Source organism: Pteropus vampyrus, unplaced genomic scaffold (assembly GCF_000151845.1).
Source record: "Pteropus vampyrus isolate Shadow unplaced genomic scaffold, Pvam_2.0 Scaffold170, whole genome shotgun sequence".
Classification (NCBI taxonomy): Eukaryota; Metazoa; Chordata; class Mammalia; order Chiroptera; family Pteropodidae; genus Pteropus; species Pteropus vampyrus.
This window is the reverse complement of record NW_011888951.1, coordinates 3,289,277-3,300,694: the sequence shown is the minus strand read 5'-3', so window position 1 is coordinate 3,300,694 and position 11,418 is coordinate 3,289,277. Positions and strand designations below refer to the sequence as shown.

Genomic DNA, 11,418 nt, shown 5'->3' with positions numbered 1-11,418 from the left:
AAGCACCTGCTGGGAACTGGTTTGTAAATTTGCAGATGGCATTCTGTTTGTTTTATGGCTGAAGCTAAGGGTATGGTAAATAACAGAACTTGAGGTAAATCTAGAGTTCTGGGGCATAGTGATGCCCCAACAGCATATCCAATAGCATCCTAAGTGTCTGGTGAAGGGAAATGGGCTTTCCAAACTCTGCTATAGCCCCTGAGTGGAAGAATAAAATATAATTATGAAGATGAGGGTGCAACATGACAATTCTTATGACAATGGAAAAAAAAAAAGAAGAAGAAGAAGCAGGTAGACTTATTTTTGCACAAGTAACAGTAAGCATCCTCCAAGAACTTAAAGGAACAGAAAATTGCCAATACTCTCTGGGTTAAACAATAAATTGAAAGCAAAAGGAATCAGAGTAGCAACTAGTAGTATTCCTGGGAGAAAAATGGGGAAAGAATTTTCCCAGGCCCAAAAGGCTTGACTTTTCTAATAAGAGAAGATATCAGTAGCGTGGGATCAGTCAGTAGTGGAGCACAGAGAATACAGCTGAGAGCGGAAAACCACTCAGCACCCATCCAAGCATCACCCATGGGAGACGAACCCTAGTTCAGGACATGACAATGCTGTGGCAGGTCCAAACCATCAGACTATTAGTTCCTATGCCAATGTAATGAGAGGCAGAATTTTCTAAATTGTCTGAGATGTCTATGTTCATAGATAGAGACAGCAAGCCTCCTTGCAGCCAATTTTTTTTAGGAGAAATTTTCAAATGGCAAATGTAAGGTAAAAAGGCACAAAGTGTCCAGGGAAAGGGAGAGACTTTTGTGGTTGGATGGAAGCGCCCCTCCTTGAGACCTTAAGATCTGCAGAGCTGTGATAGGTGTTCCAATTTGCGTGAGAGGCTCAGAGGCCTTCTTAGAGAGAAGAGACTACCACTCCAACCCCTGCTCCCTGTGATTTGAAATTAGGGTCAGGGTATACCAGGGTGCCGATCACCAAAGTCTGTTGGCACTAACACTACCCTCCTGCCCAGGGCTAACCACCAAGAGGGAAAAGGGACTCAGGGTTCAACCCTAGGGAGCTAAACCCAGGGCATGACTGAGGCTGCTTTAAAGAACAATGACTGAGCACCTTGGCGGGATCTAAGAGCCAGAGCAGGGCATCCTGTGGCTGGAGCAGGAGTATGCACCTGCAAGGAGCAGTGTACAGGCTTGAACCAGAACATGCAGGACCTGTATTCAACAGCGACACTGTATGCAAGGAACCAGAGCAAGAGGGCTAGTGGCAGGATCCGATGTTCCAGGTTTCTAAATACTTGGCTGGAAGCTTATTCTACTGGATGAAATAAGCTGGCCTTGGCCTAAGGGGCGCAGGCCTCAAGAGGAAGACACTAGGCTTCCTGCTTATATAGAGGTGTAGTATCTTATTCAGCATATTCAGTTCTCAAGTCAGTATATAATTATGCAAATCTAAGTATAATTAAATTAACCTTTGAAGATCCTTTAAGTTGCTTGTATAGTTCAGGAGGTGTAATTTCACATAAGTTCATTCAAGTCACTTTCCTCCCAATTTTGGAATGGGTTGATGTTTCTTTAGATGAATACCAGCTGAAGCAGTCAACATACATTTAGAGGCCACAATGTTAAAACAACAACAACAACAACAAAAAACACCTCTTTCATGGCCTTGAATCACAATGGCTGCAGGAAAATACAGTCTGAGAGGCATGTGGAGCTGATACTGGCTTAGCGCAAAGCACACCCATCTCTCCCACGGTACACTCACTTGAGGGCATAGCTCTGAATAGGGAGCTCTTGCTTCTTTTAAATTATTTTTCTCTTTTCACAGCATATGTAATTTAATTCACTTAAGTTAAATGTACATCTGGTGGGACTCTACCAGGTGGCGCCCCAGAAATTAACTGAAAATGGCAAACCTGGATTCATACTGGTTACACAATTAAATAATTAAATTGTCTTGCCAGCAAACAGATTTAACCAATGTGTTCCCCAAGTGATAGGCCTACAGGGAGAAATGCTCTGGCCTGAGGCTATCGGCATCTATCCTCATGGCAATTTATCTCTGTGAATAAATAAATTGGCATTTGGTTTATTTGGCCTCCTCTTGCCAGCATCAAACGCCAGGCCTGACCAGTTCAGGGGCTCAGACAAGGTAGAGATTCAGAACCAGTCAGCCAAGGACCGCACCCTGGGCCTGATGAATTCATTACTAAGAGTGATAAGAACAAACATTCACAGGAAAAAAGATAACAGTGGTAGAATTAGGGTTGTGTAATGATAGGAAGATTTTTTTTTTCGGTTACATAAAATGTTTGTAATTTGCTCATATTGTTTTTTAAAGTATGAAACATTTTTAAAAGATAACTCCTAACCATCCTTCAAGGGTTAGTTGAAATGCTAATCATGAAACATCCCTGAATTCTGCTTCAACTGCCTTCCACTGTTCTTTAGTCATTTAATAAGCGTTTATTAGGCATCTACTATGCACCAGACCCTGTGATGTCCCTGTAAATATTCTTCAGAATTCTTTTTATTGCAAAGGAGTTGTCCTTGTTCACAAGAGATTTCTTTAACTAACAGTATTGAGTACATCTAGGGTTACAGGCTGCATCAGTGGGGGTGATAGGTCATCATCAACAGGTATCAATAAGTGAAGAACTGGGAGGATTTCATGGACAGTAACTGGAGCTAGGTCTTGAACATAGAGTGGGACTTAATTAAGAAAAGAGGGCGTTCATGAAAGGGGGAACAGCATGAGCAAAGTTGTGGAAGTAGAAAAGTTTGTGGCATGCTTAGGAGCTAATAAGGTGACCAGCCTGTTGCCAGGACCTTGGCATAGGGAAGGGTAGTAGGTTCTCAGGAAAAAGAGGTTTTAAGCATTTAGAGTCATGAATGCCAAACTCTAGGGCCCAGACTTGCAGGTTATTGGAACTAGAAGCAAATGTGCCTTCGTGTGTGTCCTCCCACTGCCTTGGTGCAGTTACACTGCAGAAAAACCCCTGTCTCCTGGGGTTATAGCTTGGAGCCTGTGGGGACTGAAGAGCAGCAGCTCTCACACCAGGCTCCTTAGCTCTAGCCAGGAGGCCAAGACATCAGGATATTTTTTCTAACCATTAGAACACTCGTGGAGTTTTTAAAGCAGGGCCCCTTGGCAGTTCTGGTTCAATAAGCCCAGCATGAAGCCTGGCATTTGACAATTTTCAAAGCAGCTTTGGTGATTTTGCTCCACCGTGAGTGGCAATCCTCCACCAGAGTGGTTGATCTTTGAAGACTGGGCTGGCTGGAATAAGAGCTCAGGGAACTCTGGGCAATGGATGGATGGATTATAGACCAATCGAAGTTAAAGGAAAGAGGAGTCAGGGATGGAAGGGATTGGGGCTCAGAAATGTGTCATTTTTCTCCCAAGAAGGTTTAATTCTCCCTTAGTAGGAAAATTTTAAAGCACTGCCATTTTTCAATGACACGGTTGCTCTGCACTCGCCCAAACTGTATAATAAACAAATGAAATGTATGAACACACACTGGCTTTTCTCAAGTTAGTACCACATCTGTTTCCAGCCAAGAGAAAGCGCTTGAGTCTGGTGGAGAGAGATGAGGACTTTGAGAGCCAAGACTCAGAGAGCTGGACAGGCCATTAGTTACTAGGTAAACTGAGTAAACCGAGGCCCAGGGTGAGTGTGCCTTAGCCAAGATTACATGATAATTTGTCATGGAAACAGATCTAGGACCCAGGCCTCTGACTCTCTGACTCCAGGGATTTTTTAAAGTTAAATGACTTGCCCCAGGTCACACAGCCAGAAAACAGCAGGGCAGGATGGTAACTCAGGTCTGTCTGGCCCTAGGATTCACACAAGACCTCTGCCTTTGCGGTCTTTCTGCTCCAAGTAAGAAGCGATGTCTAGGCAGCAAGGATGGTCAAAAGTAAAAGATAGCGAAGATGCCCAACAAGAGCCCTGTGCTTTATTGTGCAGTAAAACTGGGGAGGAAGGGGAAGGGGGAAAAAAGTCCTGTGTTTTCTCCATGAACACACTTATTTAGCTGTTGCATAATTGTCTATTTTCTCATCAGTTTCCCTCACAGTCTATAAACTCCTCAGAGACAGAAACTCATTCATCGCTGTATCTGCAGCGCCCAGTATTGGGCCAAGTACCCAGAAAGCACAATGCACGATTGTCGAATTCATTCATTAATTCACTTGACAAGTATTAATGAGTACCTACTGTGTGCCAGGCACTTGGCTAAGTCTAGAATAGAACCTCAACAGAATTTCATCTCCGCCTTTACAGAGTTTACAGTCCAGTGTAAGATAAGAAAACCAGCCAACAATTGAGTACATACAGAATTACAACATATAATAAGTGCCGTTCGGAAAAAGGAACAGCGTACAGTGAGGGAGAGTGAAGGTGGTGGGGAAAGGGTGGGGAAGGCCTTTCTAAGGAGGCAACATGGAAGCTGAGATGTAAAGGAAGAGGAGCAAGAAGCATAAAGTATTGGGGAAGAGTGTTCTAGGCAGAAGGAACGGCACGTATGGAGACTCTAAGATGGGGGAGGTTTTGGTCTGCTTAGAGAACTAAAAGGCCAGTGGGACTGGAGTGAGGTGGGGTGTAGGCAGGGGAGGATCATGAGGGCCTCCTAAATCTGGTTAAGAATGTGAGGGTTTATTCTAAATGCCATTGAAGGGTCTTAGGTAAATAAGCACCATGGCCCTTCAGCTTTTCACAAAGTCATTCTGGCCACTGGATGGAGAATAGATGGGAGGGGAACAAGAACAGAAGTGAGGAGACCAGTGAGGTTACTGTGGCGTTGACCTGTGTGGTGGGGATGAAGCTGGGTTCTATTTCAGAGGAAGACTCTGGAGTTGCTGATGGGCTGGCTGTGGGGGAAAGGGGATAAGCAAGGAGGCTTCAATAACTGGGTAGATGGTGCTGCCATTTATTGACAAACAGAAAATAGAAGAAACTGGTTTAATGGATAAAATCTTAAGATGGTTATACGAAATCTGAAATGCTCGTAAAACACCAAGTGGAGATGTCATATAGTAGTTTGAGTGTGGAGCTGAGAGGAGAAGCCTAGGAGGGAGATCTCTACTGGGGAGTGCTGGACTGGTAGGTGAGATAGTAAAGCCATGAGGACAGATGAGAAAAGGCTTGAGAAATTGTAACATTTACAGATTGAATATATAGAGAGAGTAGGATGGAGGGGCAGAGCAGGCAAAGAGCCAGGAGAGTGTAAGGCCACAGGAAAGGGTATGGCAGGAGGGAAAGAGTGCTCAGGGGATATATCAAATGTGTCAACTGCTGCGGCGAGGTCATGCAGAGCAAGAACTGATAGTGTCCTTTGGATTTAGCAACATGGAGGCCACTGGTAACCTTGACAGATTCATGGACTCTGAATAACTCAGAAGAGGCATAAAGGGGAGACAACAACCAGAGTGGATTGAGAAGTCAGGGAAAGCTTCTGGAGGGGGTGGCATTTCAGCAGAGCCTTAAAGGCTGAGTCCTGAGAGACCTAAATGCTGCCTGTAAGAAGCTGAACTGTGTTTGACAAGGCCTCTCTGCAGGGAGCAGAAAGTACAATTAACTGGGATCCCAGCCTGAGGAGTATTATACCTTGGACACTAGAGGAAAGGGAGGAGCAGCTAGCTCACTCCTCAGCAGCAGGGTGGCTGGGGAGGCTGATGATTCTGTAAACCCATGGCCTCAGAGCAGAGGGCTCTTAGACACCTCCTGGAACAGCAAGCTTATTACACATCTGGAAAATCTGAGACCTAGAGAGGGGCAGGGGCTTGTCCAAGGTCACACAGTGGTATAGGGACCAGGCGATCTCCACTGATTTCCTGTGGCTATTGCTCTAGTGGGTGAAGTCTGAATTCTTTAGCCTGGCACTCAAGGTCTTTCATGACTGAGCAAGAATCCATCCTCCAATTTCATCTCCCCCCACCCTCCCTCAGACCCTGTTATCCAGTCTCCTGAACGTTTGGCACACCCAAATATAGAGCCTCCTATGGTCCTTAAAACAACCCTTGGGAGTAGGTGTTATTTCCCATTTTATGGATGAGGAAACTGAGGCTCAGAGAAGTTTGATAACCTGACCAAGATGGCACAGCCAGTACAGTACACTGCTGAGCCAGGATATTGTCTCATGAGTGTCTCCCAAGTCATCTTTTCCCTATGTCTTGTCCTCTCATTCTGGGAAACAATCCCTGAACTGGTCCCGAGCTACCCTGGAGTTAGGTCACATCCTATGACTCCAGGTCACTTGTTCGGGTCACTAAAAAGCCCATTTAGTGGGACTGAAATAACTGGTGCCCCTGAGTGACTAAGACTCCAGCGGCTGTGCCACAGCCTACTGTCTATAAAGGCCCCAGTGTCACGCTGCTCCCAGGCGTGCCTCTGCAGTCCAGCCACCCACAGCAGGAGGAGGGCACTACCAGAACCTGTACAGAATCCTCTCCCCTCCCGCCCCAGACCTCCCAGCCAAACACCTTGCCCCTCACCTGGAGACCACCAGCGGCAGGATCAACATCTTCAACATCCTCATCAAGAGCTCCCCAGGAAACTGGAAGTAACTAATTTCCTGAAAACACAGCAAGAGCTGGGATTATAGCAGGCAGTGCAGACTTCACATTTGCTTCATTCTTTATAATCTTCAAATCACTATTTCATCTGCACCCTCTTATCTAGCACACAGACAGCAGAACCCTAGAGAAAGCACTGGCTTTTGGAGCCAAACAGACTTGGATTCTCATCTTGCCCTCCTATAACTCACTGTGTGTTCTTAAGCAAGTTACTCAATCTCTCTGAGTTTTTCTCATCTGTAACATGAGCCTAATAATCACTTCGTAGGGTTAATGGGGAGCTTAAATGAGAGGATGCAGACAAAGCACTTGGCAGAGTACCTGGTTGAGAATAAATGTTCAGTAATCACAGTAAATAACAGCTCTCCCCGACCTCTGCACCATTTACCTGCCTATCTCTGGTATAAATCTGTCTCATGGAGCCGATGGTAGGTGGTAAGTGGGCAGGGCCGCATACTGTTCACACATTCGTTCAACTCATACTGTGCCAGGCTTCATCCTGGGGACCCCAAAATGAGTTAGGCAACTCTAGCTTGAGGCCACTTTCCTCAGAGGGTAGGTGGGTGAGGCCGGTACATGGACTTTCAAACATCATCCAAGTTAAAGTTTTGTACTTACAACTATGCTTTTTTATTTTTTAAACCAAAGCCAAACATAACACTTGGTTAATGGTTGGATGCTTTGACAATCCCCAAATCATAGAATTTTGGTGCCGAGAAGGGGTTTTAAGGATCTCCTAGTCCAGCCGACTGATTTTGTAGGTGAAGAAGCTGAGCCAGGGGAGGAAGGTGACTTGCCCCACACATTGAATTAGCCACAGGGCAGGATGGAAAAATCAGGCCTCTTAGTCTCATTCTACTACTGTTTAAAATGCATCAGAAAACCTAATTTAAAAAATATACCCATCTTAGCTATGTATTTTTAATTAATTTTAACTCATGTGTATATTTTCATTTAAATAGCACCGTAATGATAAAAAGGCAACCCTTTCTCCACTCATCTTTATTCCCAGCCCCAGCTTCCCAGGAATGAAAATCAACTCCCCAGCTTTTTCCTTTAGTGTTGCTATTTCTAAATACTATGGTTATAATACTATTTCTAGATACATCTTCTCGACATCTATTAAATTCCCTGCCATGACAGATTAAGATGCAGTTCTTAGTCTCTTTTTCCTCTTCCCATTTCACCATCATATCAATTTTTAGTTAAATTAATAGTCAAGGTTTACAATATTTTGATCATATAATATTGTTCACTGTTGAGCCAAGTAATATAGTACAGCCATGCCTCCTTTCTTATACAACCTTCATTTTTTTCCCTGAAGTTAATAACTGACCGATTTTTCCTTGGTCTTGTTTTCTGTGTACCACTCATTAATGTCTTGTAAATACTTTAATATCTCTTATAAGATGCCTAATAATAGTATTTATTTTCTATATACTCAAGAACATCAATTCCATTTTATGCCTCCTGGGACCTCAGTCCAAGATCCCGCCATCTTCTTGTTCTCTAGTCTGGACAGATTGCTCTCTAGGCCCAGTGGTTGTCCCAATTTTCTTCTTTGCTGTACTTCTGAGACTTTCTCCTGAATAGGATCCCCTCTTTCCCGGATCTCTTGTCTTCTTGGTTTATTTCCTTGTTTTAGCTTCCACATAAAGGCGAATGAGACAGAAACTTCTGAGTCTAATGAGTAAAAACTGCCTTTATTCTACCCTTACCTCTGATAATAGTGCGGCCATGTATAAGAATAAGACTCTTATTTTAAAAGAATTTCACCTCCAAATTTCAAAGACATTCCCCCTTGTCTTCTAGATTCTAATGTTGCTTAAGATGTTTGGAGCCATTCTTACTTCTTATTCTTTACATGAGCCTTGTTTTAGTCTCTCAGAATCATTTGAGAATCATCTGTTTACCTCCGATTTTGTGTAATTTTCATGGTGAGCCTGTCTCTAATCTTTTTGCATATGAGATAATGTACTCTTGGAATGTCAGAGTAATCCCTTTTTTTCAGACTTCTCAGGGCACAATTCAATGCACCAGAGTACAGATACCACAGAATCCCTCATGGTTATCTCGTCCCTCGCATACCATCTCTATGTACTGTAAATGTTAATTACCAACTCTCCTGTAGCAACCAATGTAAAAGGAGTATGTGTCCCTTCATTTTACTTTTTATCCAGTCCCAGAGGTTTCCCCTCTTAGCTTTCTCCTACCCGCTTAATCTATCACTAGTGAATTTCATATTATCCTCCTTATACCTCCTCCTTTGATTTTAATATATAAAATAAGCTGCAAAACTACCAATCTCTGGAGCATTTCGTAATCTGTTGAGATTTTTGCTTCCTGGCAATTATTGTCCATTTGGCTCAAATAAATTCATTAAAATTCTCTACAGGTTTAGACATTTCTTATGTCAACAATATCTTTTAAAAATTCCATTACTACAATTTTAGTGGAATTCCAGGAAAGAAAGAAAAATGGATGTAATTATAAATTCACCATAGTTTAACTGGAACTCTTAAAATGATCTGTACTTTTAAATGAGCTATTCATTTTGAAAAAAAAAAATCCAAATTACATATCTCATGATTTTGTAAGTTCTTTTCTCAGATAGGACATTCTACCATTTTGCAAATTGTTTATGATTTTCATCTGTTGCATAAGCTTACAAAATAAGAAGGGTTTGGTTTCTGAGTCACAGGCAGAGATCAAACAAACAACTCCTGGATTTCAAAGTAAGATGCTGAGAAAGTCAACTCCTGCCAAATAATTGTTCTAAGACTCCACATCTTTCCTTTGGTTTATCTGGCAGGTTAATCCAGACTGGAGCACATTTGCATTTCCAAACAGCTGGGGAAGGCAGCTTTGGCAAAGGAGGCCCCAGATGAGTTTGGCTTTTAATAATAGGCATTCCAATTTGTTTTCACAAAATAATCTTCCTGCAGGAAATATATTTTTGTTGTTGAGAAAAATTAAAGGAAGTAGATAGCAGATTGTGCCATTGCCAGTTTAATTCAGCAAATAGTTGAGGGTTCTCTCTGTGACAAGCACTGAATTAGGCTCACATTTTGGTTCAAGAAAGCGCATGTGATATTGGGCAAGTTGGAGTCTGACGGGAGAAATAGACTCCTACACAAATGGCTCTGAAGCAAGACAGCCGGCAGCTGGGTTACAGTGGAGGGATGAGCATGGGTTGAGCGTGGGAGGAGAGTGTTATTTCAGATAAGGGCAGATCTGGAAGAATTTTTATAAGATATTGACTAAGAGATGGTCTTGATGCAGGTAGGACTTGGACAGGTAGATGAGGGATGGAGGAGGGAAGTAATTAAACACCCCACTATATGCCAGGCACTGATGAACCCTTGTTTATTTCTCACAATGATTCTAGTGGACATATAGTCACTACTTCATTTTACAGATAAGGAAACTGGGGCCAATAAAATAGATAGAATTTTGCCTAGGGTCGCAGAACCACTTACTAGTAGAGTCAAAGTCCAGGGTTCATCTGCCTCCAGAGTCCTTGCTTCTCCCTAAATAACTGATAGCAGCTTAACAGTGTTACTATAGTAATAGTGGCTCAGCCCCTGGCCAGGGTAGGAGTGGGTGGGGGAATAGGGGGGGTTCCTTTTAATGGAAGACAGAATCTGAAGCTTCGAGCCCTAGTTGAAGAGTTCATCTTAGATATTAGAGAACTATAGGAAGAAGAATTTTATAAAATAGGGAATTTTCTAGGAGCCCATTATCAAAGGCTCTCTCTTTGACTGAACTTTATACAGGCTTCTCTGAGCCCTCTTTCCAATTAGGCCTTATCCTTGGACTTTGTCTTCAGCTTGCCTAGCCTGGTTGTAGCAAACATCCTGCTAAATTAGTGTAGTGAGAATCCCCATTCTGCTTCAATAAGAATCCTGTAATTTTTCTCTCCATTGACCCCCTCACTATGCTCAATGGTTATAAATCTCCACCTGTGTTTGTTGTATTCAGAGTTGAGTGTGATCTCTTTCCCCTATTGCCATAGTCTTGACACCTATCATGATAGTACTGAATGAAGTCTTCTTTACCATTTTAACAAGTGTCAGAGTAATTTTTTTTAGCAACCCCCTCTCCTGTAAGAGATGGGTACTAAGAGGGAAAGGGACCCTTTCCCAGGCAAGGCATCTTTACCCTTGCAGTTACACAGGCCAGAACCCTTGGAACCTGCCTTGTCTCCCTGTCCCCTACTCCACACCCAATCAGCCACCACATCCTGAAAGATTCTGTTTTGGAAACAGTTCTCACATCTGTTCCATTCATCCCCATTGTATGTCTGACTTCTGTGGCTACTTCCCCACCTGGCCCCCTGCCTATCTTACCACTACCCCATTCTCCGCTCAGCACCGGGAGGGGAAGGAGGAGTGGGAGGGCAGCGGGGAACTCTCCAAGCTAAGATCTGACCATATCACTTCCCCGCTCAAAGTTGCCTCAAGTCCATGCTTGGTGATGGGATCTAGAGGCCTAATGGCCCCTGTACTCCAACCCCTTCCTTACAATGGACATTCCAGCTCCTATGAACAGCTTGCTCCACACAGCCCCAAATCTTTCATGCCTCTGTGCCTCTCTCCTGCTGTTACGTCTGCCTAGAATGCTCTTTCTGGATTTCTATTCATGCATGCTGCTATAGGAGGTGTTCTCTGATGCCTGCTTTGCACTCTTACAGGACCCTTTTCTTCCCTCTTCTACAGCTCTTAGCCCTGTGGTTATTCTAATGAGACATCCTTGCCTCTCTCATCTGGTGATGCTGGTTTGTAACCACTTCCTCGGCCATTTTATTGGATATCACTCTAGTCCTGTAATGTA

General features: G+C 43.4%; 1 protein-coding gene across 4 annotated transcripts in view; it reads right to left on the bottom strand.

The window, feature by feature from the left end:
* The window catches only part of SLC1A7 (solute carrier family 1 member 7), a 40,943-nt gene that overhangs the window by 27,823 nt on the left and 1,702 nt on the right, over positions 1 to 11,418 (bottom strand). For all 4 annotated transcript variants that reach the window (XM_011370466.2, XM_023536806.1, XM_023536807.1 and 1 more), the window contains exon 2: positions 6,505 to 6,584. In XM_011370466.2, the coding sequence (XP_011368768.2) occupies positions 6,505 to 6,584 (80 nt within the window). The remainder of the gene's footprint in view (positions 1 to 6,504; positions 6,585 to 11,418) is intronic.